Below are 20,695 nucleotides of genomic sequence, written 5' to 3' on the forward strand. Positions count from 1 at the left end.
ATGTGTATTTTCTAGTCTGACTTCTCAGTGAAAGCCTGGAAAGACATACAAACGGGAATCCCAAAGTAATCCTCCCCCCTTGATATTTCATAACATAATTATATATAAAATGGAAGAAGAATCACTTTGGGGAGTTACAAATTCCTTTTGACGTAGGTATGTCTGTAAAATGAAAGGCTGGATCTCTGAATTCACCTGTGTGATTCTGACCTATGTTATGTGAATCTTGGATAGGCTTATTATATTTGTGGGAATTTGTATGCATCTATCATAATTGACATCTCTATGTAACAAGTCACATACTACTTCATTATAAAAAAAGTTTATCTAATTTACCTCCTGGAAAAAAAGATGCAGGATAGTGAAGATGGGTTTTTAAATATATTGTAGAAAGATCTTATGCTTTAGCAGAGACACAGGTTTCTGCTACTTACTAGATATGTAGCTGGGCAAGTTACTATGGAAACAAGCTCAGAGGATGCTTCCACGTGTAAAGTTCCTAGTACATCCTTATGAGACATTCATTAATGAGTATTAGTGTACCCTTCCTGTTGTACAGGACAAATGAAATGCCTTCTTGAAAGCTAATATTCAAATGTTGGGAAATATTTTATTTTATTATTATTTAAAAAAAATTTGGGGGGGAATGTAATTAGGTTTATTTATTTATTTCAATTATTATTATTATTTTCAATAATAATAGGTAGGTACTGGGGATTGAACCCAGGACCTCATTTGTGCAAAGCATGGTCTCTACCACTGAGCTACACCCTCCCTGCCAGAAAATATTTTAAATAGTTATGTAGGTGAGTAAATTATCAAGTAAAGTGTGAATAAATTTAAAAAAACATGAAAAAGACTACTGTTCCCACTTTGTAGGACAGCTTTATTTTATTTTATTTTATATTTTATTTTATTATTGTAATTTTTTTGAGTTTAGGAGAAAAGAGGCAATTTTATTGCTTTGTCTGGCAAAGGGGGCTCACAGCAGGCTAGTGCCTTCAAAACTGTGAACCCAGCTTTATTTTATTTTATGTGAAAAACCTCTATACTAATTATTAGTTTCATGTTAGATTTAATGTGATATTGAAATTCTTTTCATGTTGAAAGATTTCAGAGAGACCATATATCCTGCTGAAAAAGAAATCACCTATAATAAATAATCTGACTAGTTTGAATCAAAGTTACTTCTACCTGAGTTAATAATGTGCATTTATGTTTCCTACTTGAGTAGAATCATCACTATTCAGTGGATACCTTTGTTAGGTGACAAGATATAAGAAGGAAAAAAAAAAGCTGTGTAGCAAACGATCAGGTAATGCCACTTCTTACTGTAAAAAATTAAAATTCTAAAGGCCATTTCAAACACCAAACTTTCATTATATATATTTCTGTTAATTTGTAATGTAAAAAAGCCCATCTTTTTTTTTTCTAAGTTTCAGTATAAGATTAATACAAAGTGAAGGACAGACTACGCTGTTAGTGATCTGTATAATGTAATTTGTGCTTTTTTTTAGCTGAAAGGGTTTTTTTCCATGTAGTAAAGTAAATTTATTCAAAAAGGAGAGGTATAGTACATTATAATTCCAAGGAAATTTTTATATTAAAATGCTGGGGGTTTTTTGGCTTAAATTGGAAAGGGTCTCATTTAATACCTAAACAAGGAAATTAACAATCAAGGCTGAAATCTTGTCTACATTACTGTACATTTCTAATTAAACATTATTTTAAGCTTTTATATTTTAAACCATGGTTACAGAGTTAATGTATGGAAGATATTGAAGGTATAACCTTATTTACTGGACTTTTGGTTTAATTCTCAACAACTTCAAAATAGCACTGTGATATGAAACAACAGAATTACATTTATTCAGATAAAAACAGGTTCCAAAATACTCTCATTATATTAACGAAGAACTCACTTCTCATGAGCAAGTATTAAATTTCATATAATTGGAGAATCGTTATATTATTGAAACTTGAATTTTTTCATTAACTATACCCCAATATTTTGAATATGTGCTTCAAGCCACTTGCAGTTAAACTATAAATTTTGAAGATAATTTGACTACAACATTAAACACAAATAAGATCTTCAGATAAACACATTTACAAATTATATTGCCATTGTACTGTTAAGCTGTTTTCTGAAGACTAAAACTCTGCTTGTTTGGAAAAGTCAATGATTAGGTCTTTTTAAGCAGTTGAGGTTCTGTTTTCCTTCTAAACGTTCCTTTACTAATTTTTCCAAAGAGAAAAGATGCTCATCTGCATCTTCTGGAACAAGTTTTCTAATAGAGTTTGCAAGTTCAAAAAGATATTCTATATTTCTTCCACTTGGACCAACTGCATTAAAAATTTGTTCAGCAATTTCTTCCAGAGGTGCGGGACCAAGATAATTAGGGTTATCACATGTTCCAATATATAGCAACACAGCGAATGGCTTTGTTGTGGAATCTTTGGGATAAAAATCAACTGTTGTGGTCCTGTACCCTCCTTTCTCTCTGAAATCAAGGTATGCTTTTACTTCTTCTTCCTTTCCTGTTGGCAGTTTGTAAGCAACACCCCATACACAACCCTGTAAATAAATAAAAATAATATATTATTTCGTATTTACAAGGCTAAAATAGGTGAAGATATATTATGATCTAAGAAAGTATCTTGTATATCCTTAGAAATCAGCACTGTTTTGCTTCACTGAAAGTGCACTGAAGAGGTATATATTAAACAATAAAGAAACTCAACACTTTAAATTTTTCAATCTGAGTAAATGACTTTCTTGCACACCAGGATATTTATCTTTGTTTACATTTTTAAAATTATGGGACTCATTGTAAACTTACGAGATTGAAATGAAGAAAAAATACCAGGCCTGCATTTGGTCATTAAAAATACAGTTCTGAAGCTTTAAATCTATAAACATCTCATTGATGGTATAGGGCAGTTGTTTCCAAATTGCTTCATGGAGTGTTGTAGCCACCCTAAAGACTAACTCAGGGCTGTCCGGATGTAAGTATTGGGGGGCTGGCTGCAAGGGCTTTGACCCCCAACCCTCTTCAGCTAGAGTTGAACATCACTTATCTCTTTATGCATTAGGTGTTCCCCTGTTTGCAGAAAGGGTTCTGTGTTTTAAAACCTCTGTAATATAGTAGTAGTAGTCGTTGTCATCGTCATAGTAATAATAATAATAACAACAACAACAATAATAATAATATACTATTAAGGCCATAGCAGTTTCATTTATTTGTTCATTTCTTTACTGCCAGACTTATATCCTTCGTAAATTACTTCATCCAGAACACTAAATGGCAGTCTTTTTGTCAAAATAGCCTATGAACAGTGTCAGCAAAAGCAATGTACTTTAGCTATAAAGATTTTTGGTCGTACTAATAAAAGATGTGATATAAGCAAGGTTTATAGTTTGTAACAAATTTTCTAGTTTCTTGACAACTTTTAATTATTTAATTATTAAACTTCAGGTTGCTAAGCATCTTCTTGAATGAATTAACGTTCTATAGAAACAAAGTGCCTTTTATTAACTTCAATTAGGAGTTTGTTACCATTTGAATGTAAATGAAAGCATTTCATAATTTCACGTTATTCATTTGCTGTTGCTAGCAGCTTGATTTTTATATATCAGAGTCCTTTCTGAAGTTAAATGTTTAATTTCACAATACAAAATTTTGAACCTATACCTCAATAAAATGATTGAAAATATTTAAGAAACAGAGGACTACAGGTAAATAAGTCTTCTAGTGCTTCAAACCTTTAAGGAAACCTGTTGTGTTATTGATAAAGTTAGGCAATAAAGAAAGTGATAATTCATGACTGGAATTTTTGGTGAAATATTAGACTTCTAGCAAATGTCAGGAGATCTTTAAGGGTCCCATTTGAATCTTAGTGGTAGTCTGGCTGTCTGAGGGCTGGCTCCATTTATATCAAAGGGAACCACAAAATTCTCAGTCTACAAACTCATTAAGAAAGAAAAAATGAGACTACATGCCATTGGTTTTATTTGGCTGTCTACCTTACATTCTGCATTCCAGCTTTTCCCAACAGGTGAAAAGAAATACAGCAAATACATCAGGAGTTCTAGACTTAAGTGTAGTTCAAGTTGTCTGTGATGACTGTTAATTAAAATTTCATTGATTATTAAAACTGAGAAACAGCTTAACATTTTATGATTAAAGGCTATACAAAAAAGAGTAATTATACCATACCCGAGGATCTTCAACAAGAGTCACAACTCTTCCAGGCTGTTTTAAAAAAAAGTAAAAAAAAAAATTTTTTTTCTGAATTAAAGTTCATTATCTAACCGAGCTTTAGCAACTTACTGTTGACATGGAATATTTTAAGTTCATATACTCATACTAAGCACTTTTTGAAAAGTACTTATTTTTATGATAAATTTTAAAGTGAATTAGGAGAAATATGCCTTATCCAAACGAACTTGGTCTTCCTAAAAGATTCTCTTTAATTTGTATGTAATAAGTATATTATGTTCACTTAGAATGGATATATTAAAAAACACGTATCTGCCTAAGGCTCATCTAAAATGAAAAGCAAAAGCAAAAAGTAATTATAAATAGAAGTTCTGGTCAATTTTTTCTCTTTAGAAAAAAAAGATTGTTACAGTTTTACTGGGTAACAAAACATGACATTTTAGCATGCTTCCCTATAGGGAAGTGGTTCTCAAACTTAGGTGTAGATCAGAATTACTTGGAAGTAGTTCCTGATTCTATAGGTCTGGAGCTGTCTGAGAATTTACGTTAAAAAAAAAAATACAATTCCTACCTGGTGTCAAAGGCTGTGTATCTCCTGATATGTTATCATTAGTGAGAAAGCTGAATTGCAAGCCATAAATTTACCTTCTCATATGCCTATTGTCTGGCACACAGTGAGCCTTTATATTTCAGATATTTGTGTCATCTTTGTTGCTATTTCCTTTTAGTCTTTGTTCATTGGTATAGATAATTCATAATCATGGAACACATGGGATTTTGAATTATGTTTTTTTTTAAATTATACTTTCCTGTTAGCCTTCTCATACATTTTAAAAGTTGCATAATATTCTACCATCAATGAACTATAAACATTCCTGTGTTTTTTGGACATTTATATTTGACTAGTTTTCTATTTAATAGTGCTACAGTGAGGATACTACAGTGTGGGTCATTGCCATATTACCTTCAGTTTCAAAGTGAATTTGGAGCGATTTATTGAATACCTATACTCTGTGTTGTAGAGAAGATAAAACCTTGATTCTCGTTTAAGAGGTTATATTATAATTCTGGAATATGAAGTTACATGTGAAATAGAGAATACTTAAGGGCTATGATGTATAGTATGTGTTAAGTGCAATAAGAATTCTGAGTCTTGGCTGGTCAGAAAGGAAGACAAAATTCTGGCAAAAGGGCACTGTGACTCATGATTTATGAGTGAGGGTCTAGAAGCAGGATTATACCAGGACAAGTGTCTGATTTTAGCAGAGGGTCCTCCACTGTATGGACGATGATTCACAAAGATAACTGGAGAAATAGGATAGAGTCAGATTTGAAAAGCCAAAGATTGGAGTTGAAATTAGAGAACAGTGGAAAATAAGCCACTGAAATTTGGGAAAAATAGGAAATGAGGAGCTACTATAGCACTTGAATAGTAGGTGACTGACATGATAAAAGATGAGCTTTTGGGAAGATCAGCGTGGTAAAGTGTATAGTATGCAAATTTTGAGTATTTTGAGTCGGAATGAGGTAGACTTTGAGTAAGAAATGTTTGTGGTCCAGGTGGCAAGTTCTGCACTCTACCCTTCCTTGCCTCCCTTTTCATCCAGCCCAGTCACCAGTTCTTGGTAGCCCCATCTTCTGAATCTGGATTCTCTTCATTCTGCAGTTGCCTCCTTAGGGATTTTGCTGCCTACCTCCAGTCTGTTCTCTACTTGGCCCTAGAATGACTTTCTAGTGCAAAAATTAGGCTACTCCTGTGCTTTGAATTTTTCAGGGTTGTAATATTCTACAGGTTAAAAGAAAAGTTCCTTAGCATGAGTTAACTACAGCCCTCATTTCTTACCACTTTCCCTCTGAAGCTGTACTGAATTATTTATAACTTTTACAAACATTCATATTTTTGGATATACCAGTACCCTGTGTGGAATGCTCTTCCTTTAGATTCCCTTGGATATCCTCCTGCCACTGTCGCCATAAATGCTTGGCTGTCTTCCCAGATGACTTTACAGCAGCTCCTTCTAAACTCTCATTGCCTCTTTCATTCTTCCTTACAGCACTTATCAGGTATTGTTTGCATAGGTGTATCCCACTTATATGTGAGTGCTCAGTAGTAATTGTTGAAAGGAGAAGAGGTAAAGTCCTAGATGTAGGTGGTGGCAGTTGAAACAGAAAACAAAGAGTGTACATACAGGGAGTCATTAAGGGAAAATAAATGGATTCCTGTGACTGCTTATGGATGATACAGACATGGACTATTGGCACTACTGATATATTTACTCAGAAATACTTCCTAAAACTTAAGCTCTTTGTTCCTAAAATAAATATGTTACTGAGAAACAATATAAATTTGCAAACATACTTAAATGGTTTTTTTGGGGGGGCAGTGAAACTGAAGGAGGGGTCTTGGAAACTGAAAGGGATTGGAAAATGTGAAATATGACTAATGATGGGTGCTTTGATTGGGTAATGAGTGATGTTTCTGATCTAGATCTAGAAAAGTTAGGGATTTAGTAAATGTTCATGACCATCTCTCATGTTAAACTGTTTTCTTTTTTTGAAATTGAAATATATTCTCTCTGATGAGAAAAATTTTCACATTTAAATAAATCCTTAATTTGATGAGAAATTGCCAGTTTTGTTATAAATAAATGAGATTTTAATTAAACTTAGGAAGATATAAAAGTTTAATAAAGCTAAAAAGAAAGCATAATTTAGTCAAGCAAGTAGGTTTGGTATTTTTCCTATAAATGTCACATTGCAGTATGTGGAAATGAGACTAATATTTGTTTAATAATACCACATTTCATATGTAATGATGATTAACTCACCAGGAGCATATGTTACAGTAAAAAACACAGTCCTATATCGCATCTATATCATTCTTTTAATTTGCTAGATATTTCTGTAGCCTTTTGTATTCTTGTTTGTCAGACAGTTAATATTTATATAAGGCTGGTGATCCATTATAAAAAAACGTGAAGTAAAATAATAATGTTCTCAATTTTTTTTTTTAAAACAGAATAGTAGACTTAGAAAATGTGTAGTGTCTGGGCTTTCCTTTAATTTGCTGTGATGGATTCTTTAAATAAAAATAGCTGTCAAACTATTAGCCATTGCAGTTTTTCCCCAACTTTTCCTATATTTTAGTACATTTAAATAAAAAGAGAGATGTTGGCTTTTATAGCTACCTTTTATAGCTGGCTTTTAAAAACTCATGAACTGTTGTAGTGACTTGGCAGTTTCTTATCACAAGTTTGTTGACAGTGTACACATCTCAGTGTGCTATGTAACAAACATAAACATTTTGGTTGAGACTAGAGTAGTAAAATATGCCATAAGCATATTCGTAAGTATTTAATTCATTAAATTTAAATTTAAGTCATTAAAATTGAAGCCTGGGCTAAAGCTTTCCTCTTCAGAATAGCAATTTTAAGTGCTCATATCTGACAACTCAAAAGGCATTTTATTTAACTTAGTTCTTTCAAGTTTTAAATACTGTTTTATAACATTCTTAGAGATACTTCGGCCATGAAGTTTCTGTTGGCCTATAAATATGTATTTGCCCTAAATCACTGCCCTGTTTTCAAGTCATCTTGTCTACCTAAAGCCAAATTTTTAATTCATCGACTCTAGAATCACTTACAACTTTTTGCGATTTTTTTGGTTTTAATCTTGTGTCTCATTTATGAGCAGTTGCAGACTACAGCCTTACTCTCTTCTCCTTTCCATGATGCACGCCTACAGACATTTCTTTGGAATTAACCCCAATCTCTTTCTGTATCTGATTTCTAGCATTTTAAATATTGTGTCTTTGGACCAAAATTAAATTGTCTTTTAAAAGGTGGTAATCAAGCTTCTATAGAGTATTTTCGAGAACATATAAGCAATTAAAAATTTTTCTACTCTTCTAAAAGTTAGAAGGTTAACTATAAAAAGTGTTCAGTTTATCAAAATTATCAGTTACACCAAATTTAATTTTCCTTACAGATTAGTTGTTTTGCAGCCAATGCAAGGCAGATTTGCATAAGCAGTGGGCTGCTACTTTCTCTACACATATATTATGAATGTCTTTGAATGAATGACTGAAAAATGGATCAGGGAACTTACATTTCATATTCATAATTTAGAGGAGAACCACTGAGGAAAAAAAACATTGAAGTAATGCTGGATAAGATATTGGTACTATGTTACTCAGGTAACAAACCAAGACTCATTTAACTTCAGAAGTACCTGACAACCAATGTGATCAAAGTAAACTCCTTAATAACTGGAGGTAATTTTGGAAACTAGTTCTGTGACCTTAGGTGTCATACAATAAAATCTTTGGAAAGATTTAAAGAAACCCCAGAAATAACGTGCACCTTTAAACTGAAACCAATGAAAGTCTGCCAGAATGCAGAAATGCCAACAAACTTAATTGCTAAAAAGATGAATTTGCTAGTTGATTTTAGTGTTTCACCTCTGTGGTGACACGAAAACTTATCTCCTGCCTTTTGGAGGAGGGGGCAGTGGTTGCTAAGAGATGGGACCCCCTCCTAGCACGTCAGCCTTGTGCGAGCTTGTGCCCACATTTCTTACCTCCTCAAGGACTAACCCCCAGCATCTCAAGCGGCTTTGGAAAGAGTGTGCTTGGCTTGGGAGAGAGTAGGGGGCAGGTGGCCAAGGAAGGTGCACAGATGTAACACATCATCCCTAACCTACGTGATCGGTGCCTGACGTTGGGGTGTGGGTCCCATGGAGCTGGGCCAAGAGTTGAGGAGCAGTGCTCCGGAGGCAGTAAGTGTAGGGGACGGCTGGTGCCTCACCTTGCCAGGAACCCCGCGATGGTCGGTGCTGCCCTGCCAGAAGCGTCTGCTGTAGCCTGAGATATATCCAACCAGCTTGTCCTGATAGGGGAAGTCCACCTTCCAGATGAGGGATCCGTAACCAAAAACCCACATCCTTCCCCTGATCTTCCTCCACGATGGCAGTGGCGGTGGTTGTAGCGGACGCAGCCGCCGTCCGGTTGGCTGTGGTCTCTGCAGGCTGGGACTACAGCTTTTTGGACGCAGGCAACCGGCTGCGCAGGCGCAAAGGCTGCACTCCTTACGTGGGGGCGCAAAGCACACTGGGGCTTGCAGTTCGAGGAATATTTTCCTACTCTGAGTCAGTATTATTACTTTGTTTGCTTGCTTAGGGTATTAAGCATTGACCTCGTTTATACTAAGCAGAGGATTCGTCAGAAGTCTCCATAAATTCTCCTACCTTTTCTCCGGTGTGCGTCGGCAGAAGACTACAGTACCCACAGTCCTTTTCTGGGATTTGTGGCTCTAAGGCAGGAACTGTCTACTGTTTTCAAATGAGGAAGGGAAGGAGTAGAGAAAGGGCAGGCGTCGTGGGTGTGTGGTCTAGATCCTGAGACAAGGTGTATTTGGGCGTCGCAGTTGGCATGTAGAAAACATTTTGTTCTGTTTTGAAAAGTGAATTTTTGTCCATATAACAGCATACAGGGGGAGCACAAGCTGGGAATGCATGCTGTATTTGATTTTACTTAAAAAAAACTTTACCTTTTGAATAAAAACAAAGTTTACTGCAGAAATTTTGTACCTGTAGAAGAGCTACTATTATTTCAACAAAAATTGCTTACATATTTAAATGTTCCGTGTGAAACGATGTAATTCATCTTTAGTATGCTTAGGAGCTCACTCAGAAAAAAGTAGACAAAGGTTTTTAGCTCTTGTATAGAATTTGGAAGTCATACATGGAACCTTCTGAAATTGTATACACAATTCCGGATCTGTGTATATTTTGGGGGGAAGAAATTTAATAGCTTTCATGAGTTTCTTTAATGAATCAAGTATCCTAAAAAATGTTTTGATCTACTGGTTAGAGCTGCTGCTCCAAAATGTTGTTTAGGAAGCTCACTTGAGCCATGAAGGCTATAATTCTGTATGTGAAAACAGAAGCCTTAACAAATGATTGTTCTTTCTTGAGCTTTTATGTTTTCATGGTCTTTAACATTATGAAAGAATGTTAGAACATCCAGGTTCAGAATGTGTAATTTGTACTCTTAAGAAATCAGCAGGAACAAGCCAAAAAGAAAAACTTCATTTAAGAATAACTAGGTCTTACATATACAGTGGAATACTACTCTGCCTTAAAAAATGATAAAGTAATACCATTTGCAACAACATGGATGGACCTAGAGATTATCATACTAAGAGAAGTAAGATGGAGAGAAACAAATATCATATCATTTATATTTAGCATTTTAAAAAGTGGTACAAAGGAACTTATTTACAAAACAGAAACAGACTCACAAACATAGAAAACAAAGTTACAGTTACCAAAGGGGAGAGGGTGGGAAGGGATAAATTACGAATTTGGGATTAGCAGATACAAACTACTATGTATGGAATAGATAAACAATAAGGTCCTACTGTATAGCATAGGGAACTATATTCAATGGCTTATAATAACCTATAATGAAAATATGAAAAAAAACCCAAACAGATTCACAGACATAAAAAACAAACTTATAGTTACCTGGAGGGGAGGAAGGGAGAGGAGGGATAAATTAGGAGTGTGGGATTTGCAGATACTAACTACTATATATAAAATAGATAAACAACAAAGTCCTACTGTTTACCACAGGAAACTGTATTCAGTATCTTGTATAATAGCCATTTAATAATCTTGTTGTAATAACCTATAATGATAAAGAATATGAAAAAGATTATATGTATGTATAATTGAATTAATATCCTGTACTCCAGAAACTACACAACATTGTAAATCAGCTATCAGTTAAAAAATAATAACCAGATCTTTTAATATTTTCTCCAAGTTGTAGTTTCACTTTGCCTAGAATGGTTAGTTTCCCCTAACTTTTTAGAAAAATTTCAAACGTACAGAAGAGCTGGAAAAAAAGAGTATAGCAACCATTCATATACTTATACATATGCTACATGGATCCAATAATTATCATTTTGCCATAGTTGCTTTACTTTTTTTCCCGCTCTGTATATGCTTTTTAATCTAATACTTTTGAAGCAAGTTGCATGTGCTGCCTTCACTGCTGAAACTTCTAAGAATAAGGACATTCTCCTAATAACCACAATGTCATTATCACATCTAAGAAAATCAACAATAATTACAAAATCAAATGTCTATTCCATATTCAGATTTCCTTAATCATCTCAGAATTGATTTTTGAGCTGATACTTTGTTTACCAGTTCAGATCCACCTGAGGTTTATGTAATATACGTATTTGGTTATTACATTATATGTATTCTGTTGTTAGACTCTGTACTCTCTTTTCATCTAGAACATAGGGAGGTTTTTAATAAAAGGAGATCTTGTTAACAGTTTATTCATGTGAACTAGTTGGTATTAAGGGTTGAAGGGAATGATTCTGCTATTATAGTACTTTTCTTTTGGCTTCCCTTTCCCATTAGCTCAGAGGTATTATCCAATTCTGTTCATTTTTTTTAGGTTCTTGCATGTTAATCTGGATCTATTAACATCATTTGTAACTGTGAGAAAAGCTAGTAAAATTTGGAAGAGAATTTGTATCTGTTTTTACTTGAGTGCTGTTTTTAATGTCTTTGGAATACTATTCTTACATGTGTGTGTGTGGTTTTCCTATGTAGAAAGAAGTTTTCTTCTGTTAGATGAATATGCATACAAATTGCCCTAAAATGTGAGATTTGTTATTATTTTGTGAAACTTGGATGTAATGGCCTTGGCTAGAAGTAGTATAGTTCAAAACAGTACAGCTTAGCATTCAGGATCCTCCAGTTTGGCCTTCAGCTACCTCCATAACCTCACTTTTCTACTGTTCTTTGTTTACTTGATCATCCTTCCAAAGTGAACTAATTGTTTCCATTATTCATTTACCCTTGCTTATTTGTTTCCATAATTTTGGGTATATTTTTCCCTCTGCCTAGGAATGCCCTTTTTTGCCTGTTATTGCTACATCCTCCCTCTCCTTTAGGCCCAGCTCGAATCCCTCACCAAGTTGAAGGAGTATCTCCCTTCCTTACTCATGGTTCTTTATCTGTACTTCTCTTATGACACTCCTGCTTTCTGTTCTGAATCACATGTATTTATCATTTCTATAAGACGGTATATAACTTGAGATAGAATCTGTCTGTGTTATCTTTATATTCTCCACATTGCTGATCATCTAATTGGTGCTCAGTAAATAACTATTAGCTGAATAATTAAATGTTCTGTAATAAATATCTTTACTTTCTTAGCAATGGGCCAGTTGATCCAATCAGATTAATTCATAGCTAACATTAGCTCTTTTGCTCACTATAGAAGCAGCTTCTTGCAGTTACAGCTTTATACTTAAATGTGACTATAGATAAGTTTAAATTTACTATAGGAAATACTGTGTGCTTTCTTTTAACCCCTTCCCTCAAACACCTCTTTTCTGATTAAATTATTTAGAATGTGGTTCTAGAAAGTTTTTCACCTGTATTGGACTAGCCATGTTGTTGGCATTTCCTGAACTACCTCCCAAGATCTTTAGAAAAACTAAGAGGAAGGATGGGATCGAAGTGTTACTGAGAGGGACTACCCGTTGGGAGATTACTGTTGCCCTGAAAATCCTGGATCTTAGCCCAACCTGCCTCATAGTGTGACTAACAAGAACTGTCCTTGTAAGAGTCATATGCTGAACTACACTGGACGCTGGCTCCAGGGGAACTTGAGATGAACTTTGAAGGGAGATTGTGAGGAAGAGGGCAGTAATGCTTTGAAAAGCTTTCTGGACTAGTGTAGGAAAGCTGGACCCATCTCTTTATGATGCTCTTTATTCCTTTTAGTATATTCAGTCAGTGGGACTGTTTCATCAAGGAAAGAGAACCTGAGTGTTTAGCTCCTTCTGGAAAGGACCAGCAGGGGCAGAAAAACTAGAATTTCTACTTAATCTTCTTCTTTTCAAAAAATGTCCTTCACTTTTTTCCTAGCTTTTTTCGGTTTAGTTTTTTCCTGTAGAGGGCTATAAAATTAATTCTTGAGGCTGAGCATTGCTTTTAGTTAAATGGCCGTCTCTGCATAATATACACTTGGGATTAACTGAAGGTGTTTAGTTCTCTCCTCAACAGAGTTCCATTGAGTGCATTTTGTTGGAGTATCCACAGAAGCAGAAGCCTGCAGGATGGAGCTGCTTGGACAAGGAATGATGGAACCCTTAAAACTTCCTTGATATCTTTAATAAGAGCATTCTTAGGAGTCCCAGTCCCCCAAGCAGAGAGACTCCCTGGTTTAGACTAGCAGAGGCTATGGCTTAGCAGCTGACTGTGTCTACCTCAGGGTCTCCCCCGGCAGTGTCCAGAGAGGTGCTGGAAGGACCACTGTGATCAGCTCATCCCTAGGAGTGCAGTGCTGTTTTACTGACACTAGTGTTTTCTTTCTGCCTTGTTTTATAGACTGGTCAAAAGGATGGATTTTACAGAGGCTTACTCTGACATGTGCTCCACGGTTGGACTTGCTGCCAGGGAAGGCAATGTCAAAGTCTTAAGAAAACTACTCAAAAAGGGACGTAGCGTTGATGTTGCTGATAACAGGGGATGGATGCCAATTCATGAAGCAGCTTATCACAACTCTGTAGAATGTTTGCAGATGATAATTCATGCAGGTAAAGTAAATTCAAGGTCTGGGAGGCCAAGTTTGCAAACTGGATTAATAAAACATAGAAAAATGGTAGTATGTGACTTATTAACAGTAGTATTTGTTTACCTTTCTATAACCATACAGTAACTGCCTCTGTGTTATTAAGAGTGGTAAGATTGCCCACCTCATATTATATGACAATGGTGTTCCATCTGGACATCTATAAATGTTGTCCTTTATCTGGAGATACTTATGCCTGGCTTGTTTTTGTTGTCTGAGCAAAGTGATGCGGCAAAAGTAGTCCGCTATCTTAAGTATTTGGTAGTTACTGGTCATGTTTATTCTTTATCCCTTCTCCAAAGAAAAGGGACTGTGCTACTGAAATTGAGAATGAGTGTTTTGCTTGAAGGAGTCTTTTTTTTTTTTTAACTTTTCAGTTTCCTTAATTTTGAGACTCTTTCCAATGACTTTGACTTCGTGTTTGCTGAGGATGCAGAAGAGAACAGGACGGACAAGGTCCCTGCCTTTATATTCTTGTTAGTGGGGACAGATGATAAATATATAAACAGTTAAACAGGATAATTTCAAAAGGCAAAAGTGTTGTGGGAAAAATACAACAAGAGTGATGGGACAGAGAGCAATCATGCACCTCTCTTTCCAACTCTGTATTTGGTTGACTTCATGCTTGTAGGTTGAGATCAGCTATGTGGGAGTGTTTATACCACAGAAATCAGCCAGTGCTACAAACCAGTTCTATAAGCTGGTTTTCTTCACTCCCTGAGAGCCAGTTACATATTTGCCAGCACAATACTGGGTGAAAGGCTCAGTAAATGAGACTATATGAGAGTCTGGCACCCAGGAGATGGGGCATGAGAAGAGAGTTAATGGTGATTGAGCACTGCTTTGTAGCAGTCACTGTACTAGACACTTGATTTACATTATTTATCTAACATACAAAATGCCGTTGAGTCAGTGTTGTTCCTGTTCTGTTATTGAAAAGGCAAAGGCTCAAAGAAGTTAACTTGTCAAAAGTTACATTATAAAGTAGGATATCTGATTCAAATCCATTTCTCTCTGACTCTAAAGCCCATGTTTTTCCACTATAGCATGCTTTCAACATTTAATCAGAATAAACATTTTAAACATTCAGTCAGTTTAAACTGAGGTTGAGTGTAATACTTCATGTTATGACACTCAGTAGACCTTTTACGTTTCACTGATCATGGCAGTTCAGATTCTTCTTCCCTGTGTACTTACCACCACATATAGCTGCTCAGAGTGTAGACTTCCAGGGCCATAGCTCACCAGAATTATTAACTTACTATCTCATGGATAGGAAAGGAAGCAATCCTTACAGGTTTTTGATGTGGTTGTTTGTTTTAAGGGATGAGGGATGGCAAGGCTGAATTCTCCAAATGATAACACAGGGAGTTTGTTGTGACTGCTTTTTACATTGCATGTTCTGGAGTCTATTATAGTGGAATGTTTAAAGGTATTAGAAAAATAGATTTTATGCCTCAAAATTTAAAATACATGTTTTTAGAATTGAGTTCTCAAACTATCTCTAGTGACAAAAGCATGAATTTGAATATTCATTTCTAGTTAGAAAGCTCATTCCAGATATACTGTTGTCTCTTCCCTCCTCAGAAGAGAGTTGTTTATGTTACATTTTTTCCCCTGTAACTGTTGAATAAAATGAGGCATACTTTTGACTAAATGTGTTTGAACTGGCTATTCAAGTCATCTGTGCTTTCTCTTAGAAATTAAAAATATCACCTTCGTTGTTAATGACTTTTTTAGGCTTGGTGTTTTTGGATGATAAGATAGTCAGACATAGTTAAGTGTGTGAATAGTTGATATAAGTGGTCAAATAAAATTTTCTCACGATTTTTATTGGAGTTGACTATTATGAAATAAATTTTAGGTGAGCCTAATTTGTGTACTGCATACACAGGGATTACAGTGAGAGGTAAGGAGATAGAGTTTACAGAAGGTAGGAAGCAGCTATATGACTTATTTTAGGAGATAGTGACATTTTTGGTCTTGGTCTTCCATGTGTTTGGTTGTTCTGTGTAGTTGGAACTAATGTCCAAAATTCTGTAACATATGGTTATCTGATTCACTAAGTAGAAAAATCAAACTAAAATGAAGCAAAAAGGCTATATGGTCTGTTGGTCACTTTAAAAATCTTTTCTTTATACCCTGGCTCATTCCTCCTTTTGTAAGTTAAAGCCCATACTTTATTCAGATCCCCTGCCTTTTAAAAAAGATTATAATTTCAACGTCTCTGAAAGTTCAGAAATATTGACCAGTGGGGAGTGGTAGTTGACCACTACGTAAAAAGTCAAGCTAGCATACAGCTACATGTAAGGAGGTACTTTAAAGTGATGGTGAAATAGAAATATTTCTAGTCTTGAGAGTGATGTGAGGGCTCTTATGCTTAATGATAGCAATGACATCTTTATATCTGTACCAGGTAACTTGGTATTATGGGTTAATCTTAGAAGTTTCCAAAACAAGTTTGACATTTCTGTCATTCTTTATACTTGCTATACCTGTGTTTTATATGATTCATAATTCTCTTGTCCCTTGTGGTTCAGCTGGTGTACATAAAAGTGTCTTTTACTATATAATTTCCACTTCCTTGAATTTCATCTAGTATTAGTGAACTGCCAGAGAGTCCTAAAACATACTTTTTTAAAGTACAAAGGTGCTCACGTCTACACAAAAATAATGAAAGAGTCTCAAATGGTTAGAAAGGCTTTGCTTTACTGTCTTCAATTTAAATCCAAATCTAGAAATCATCCATGGTTGTATTCTTTTTAAAAAATTTTTTTAATTAGTTTTTTGTTTGTTTGATTTCTTTGGTGGGGGTGATAATTAGATTTGTTTGTTTGTTTGTTTATTTTAATATAGGCACTGGGGATTGAACCCAGGACCTTGTACATGCTAGGCATGCACACTACCACTGAGCTCTAAACCCTTCCCCTGCCATCCATGGTCTTCTCATTCAAGTTGGAGAACATTCAAGTGTGGCATGGATTACTTAGAAATGTAATATACATATGTATGTATATACTTCACTTTAGCTTTCTGTATAAAGTATTAGCACAAATAGCCAATTTGCTTGTCTTTCCTGTATGGGAAGTTTGGTATAATAGGTACTTAGATTTCATGGAATTTATCATCTTGGAGGGCAGTATTGATCTTCAGTGGCAGTTAATATGCCATTTAATATTAAACCATCTGCTGACTGAAGGTCACTTAAAATGTTGTAATTAATTAAAACATGTTGTAAACAAATACTTGTGTGGCAAATATATGATCTAATTCATAGTACTGTTTATTGATACATGTTAAGAAAATATTATGCTGTTATACTGGGCATGATAACAAGATACTGAAGATCCTTAGATGAATAAGGCAGCGTAGCACAATGATTAAGAGTTGTTTATTTTGCTAGTTCTAACTTTAACACATGGTATAATAGTAAGTTTAGGCTCCCCTCCATATTTGCATTGTTTATTTTTCTAAATTCTTTGTTATTCTTACCTGCCTTTCCCCAATCCCTATCAACTTGAGTCATTTTCCAAGGATAAAGCCAACCAATCAACCAACAACCAGCTTTTTTGACATTTTGATTAGAATTACAATGAATTTATTATTATTTGGGGAATAATCAGCATCTTTATACTGTTGAAATGTTCTATTTGGGAGCTATGTACATAGCTAAATCTCTGTGTGTTCTTAGTTTTTCACATCTTAACCTTATAGTTTTATGGATATCTGAATAAATGTCAGTTTCTGACTAATCTGGGGAACACTTTTGTGATACAGAATTTTAAAATATAACTACCCTATCTTGCCATTTAGTTCTGTATCCTGTAAAGCTGAAGTCTGTTTTCTTGATTTAAGCTTGCGAGCTATAAGTTAAATATTATTATGACTTAGTCTGCCACTTTCACCGTTGAGTTACAATTACAAGAATTACTTAAAACATGATTTGTTTATCACTGCTCTCAGCAATGCCTTCCCCATTCACCTTACAGCTAGCCCAGCTTTCTGTTGTGGGCTGTTGTGGGTTTAGAATTTTATTGTTTTGGAAGCAAAGGTGAAAAAGTCACCTAATACTATCTTTTGCTGTGGAGTTAAAAAACTTTAATGTAGCTATTATTTACATAATTTGAATGTTACCAAAGATTTTCATAGCAAGCCTCAAAAAACTTAAATCAACTCATAAGTTCCATACAAATTGTTTGCCACTGTTTGATTTCTTTGGAGTGCATTTTATTATTTTAGAAATGCAGTCCTCATTAATGACTAGAATGTAGTTTTAGATTAGAAAAGGAGTATTTTAAACTACCTTCATGTTGTTAGTTGAATACAAGGAAGTAATGCTAGAGATGAGACCATTTCCCTCATGGAAATTTAGAAATAAAAAAAATCTAGTTTATTAATATTTCAGTAAATCTTGCTTAAGCAACTCTCTGGTTCTTGATCCTCTTTGAATCCTGCTTTGTGTTACCTTTCAGTTCCTGCCACTCTGCTTCCCCCACTTGCCAAAAATTAGAGAAGAAAAACTGAGTGTGTGGTTAGAATTTGTGGGTTAAGAATACTGGAGAGCTATTTACACTGTGACCTTTGTAGAACATGTTCTTGATTTTCTAGAGAGTTTTAAACTATGAGAACTCCCATTTATAATTGTCTTTCAATATTTTATTAAATTCTTCTTGGAATCTTTGCTTTTTAATCGCAGGGAACGGAAGTTATATCTTCTAGCTGATAATTTTTTATTCTTTCATAGATTCATCTGAGAACTACATTAAGACAAAGACTTTTGAAGGTTTCTGTGCATTACATCTTGCTGCAAGTCAAGGACATTGGAAGATTGTGCAGATTCTTTTAGAAGCTGGGGCAGATCCTAATGCAACTACCTTAGAGGAAACCACACCACTGTTTTTAGGTGAAGTATGTTATTTGTTGTACAGATACAATTTTTTATTTTTAAATTTTATTTTGCTAAAGAAATTGACTTTCCCTCTCGCTGTTGTACTTATAGTATGTTCTCTGGCAAATAGTATCCTGCTACTTCTTTGATTCTGAAAACCAAAAAGGTATTTTTAAAGTTTCCCCTTTGTTTTCTATTCTGGGATAGGTGATAGCATCTGGGATTATCTTTAAGTGTTTATTTAAAGTTGTGAAATCTGTTCTGAATTGTAGTCACCATCGTGTTCTCTGTGTTATTCTGAAGACCAAGTAAAGCTTAAATTGTAGCAATAGTTACAAAGTTACCTGTGAATGCCTTATGTTTGTTTTTGCCTTTTCTTAGCATTAAGAAATTAAGGTTTTAGACTCATAGACATAGAATACAAACTTGTGGTTGCCAAGGGGGCAGAGGGTGGGAAGGGACAGACTGGGATTTCAAAATTTGTGGATACTGACAGGCATATGCAGAATAGATAAACAAGATTTCCCTGTATAGCACAGGGAAATATATACAATATCTTGTGGTAGCTCACAGCAAAAAAAATGTGACAGTGAATATATATATGTTCACATATAACTGAAAAATTGTGCTCTACAGTGGAATTTGACACATTATAAAATGACCATAACTCAATAAAAAAAGTTAAAAAAAGAAATTAAGGTTTTATGGAAGAAATCATGGGCTAATCCTTTAATTAACTTAATATAATTAATTTGTTGTCTGTATGGATTCAGACTTCCTCAGTTACAGACTATTTTTTAATATCCTTAAGAACAAAGGCCAAATTCTAAAGGGCACACTTGTAGTACCTGTCTTTTTCTTCCCTGCCTCCCTTTCATCCTGTTTGTCTTCAGGGACATCGTGGCCCATAAAGTTTGGTGGAATATGAGAAAATTAAGAGAATAAAACATATGTATAGAATGAGTGTTATCTGGACTATAGTTTTGGTCCTGCTATGTGTAATTTGTGTGCTCATTTGTTTAGTGTGTGTTTCAGTTTCCTCACTTGTAAAATGAAAGTTAAAGAACCTACCTAGTCTTTACTGGACTGGGAATAAAATGGCCAAGAAAATAATTTTTTCCCTGTGAATTTAAAAATGTGTATTCTTTAAGTTTATGTACAATAAAATTCATTCTTTTTTAGTGTACAGTTCTATGAGTTTTGATGTATGCATTAAATTGTGTAAAGACAGTAACAGGCAAGACACAGAAGAATTCCATCACCTTCCAAAATTCTGTTATGCTGCCTATTTTTAATCAGCCTTTTCTCCCCTCTTCAGCCTTGACAACCACTGATCTGTTTTTATCCTTATAGTTTGCCTTTTTAAACAGTCATAAGTATATATGGAATAATACAACATGTAACCTTTGAGACTGACTTCTTTCACTTAGCATAATGCTTTTGAGATTCATACATGTTGTTGCATGTATCAGTAATTCATTCCTTTATTGCTAAGTAGTACTCCTTTGTATGAATGCACCACAATTTATCCATTTAGTGGTTATTAGACATTTGAGTTGTTTTCAGTGTTTGATGATTATTAGTAGATGGCTACGAACATTTGCATGCAGGTTTTGTTTGAATATAAGTTTTCATTTCTCTTGAATTAGTACTTAAGATTGTTGGGTCCCATGTGGTAAGTGTATGTTTAACTTTGGAAAATAGTTTGGAAGTTTCTTAGAAAGTGACTCTACCATTTTGCATTCCCTCCAGTAATGTTTGAGTTTCATTTTCCCCACCTCCTCACCAACACGATATTGATAAATTTTTCTTTTTTTACATTTTAGCCATTTTAATAGGGATTTAGTGGTATCTCATTGTGGTTTTAAGTTACATTTTTCCTAATTGCTAATAATGTTGGACATCTTTTCATGTGGCTAC

At 34.6% G+C, this 20,695-nt stretch overlaps 2 protein-coding genes across 4 annotated transcripts in view; one reads left to right on the forward strand and one right to left on the reverse strand.

Annotated features, from left to right (window-relative positions):
• ASB3 (ankyrin repeat and SOCS box containing 3) overlaps window positions 1-20,695 on the forward strand; it is an 81,502-nt gene that overhangs the window by 11,690 nt on the left and 49,117 nt on the right. For both annotated transcript variants that reach the window (XM_031675624.2, XM_072937755.1), the window contains 2 exons: window positions 13,644-13,852; window positions 18,632-18,790. In XM_031675624.2, coding sequence (XP_031531484.1) covers window positions 13,657-13,852; window positions 18,632-18,790 — 355 coding nt within the window. In that variant the 5' untranslated portion in view covers window positions 13,644-13,656. The remainder of the gene's footprint in view (window positions 1-13,643; window positions 13,853-18,631; window positions 18,791-20,695) is intronic.
• On the reverse strand, window positions 1,843-9,267 carry CHAC2 (ChaC glutathione specific gamma-glutamylcyclotransferase 2). Of its 2 annotated transcripts, XM_031675626.2 has the most exons (3): window positions 9,029-9,267; window positions 4,221-4,256; window positions 1,843-2,578 (listed from the first exon to the last, which is right to left on the reverse strand). In XM_031675626.2, exons 1-3 carry the CDS (start codon window positions 9,161-9,163, stop codon window positions 2,180-2,182), a joined length of 570 nt encoding a protein of 189 aa, XP_031531486.1. In that variant the 5' UTR covers window positions 9,164-9,267; the 3' UTR covers window positions 1,843-2,179. The 2 variants fall into 2 exon arrangements, with proteins under 2 accessions (XP_031531486.1, XP_031531487.1); XM_031675627.2 differs by lacking the exon at window positions 4,221-4,256.

This window comes from Vicugna pacos, chromosome 15 (assembly GCF_048564905.1).
Source record: "Vicugna pacos chromosome 15, VicPac4, whole genome shotgun sequence".
NCBI classification, from domain to species: domain Eukaryota; kingdom Metazoa; phylum Chordata; class Mammalia; order Artiodactyla; family Camelidae; genus Vicugna; species Vicugna pacos.

Coding starts and splice junctions, on each gene's coding strand:
- CHAC2 (XM_031675626.2), bottom strand. CDS start 9,163: ATGTGGGTTTTTGGTTACGGATCCCTCATCTGGAAGGTGGACTTCCCC. Junction 4,257..9,028: donor ATCGCGGGGTTCCTGGCAAG/GTGAGGCACCAG, acceptor TTTTTAAAACAG/CCTGGAAGAGTTGTGACTCT. Junction 2,579..4,220: donor CTCTTGTTGAAGATCCTCGG/GTATGGTATAAT, acceptor ATTTATTTACAG/GGTTGTGTATGGGGTGTTGC.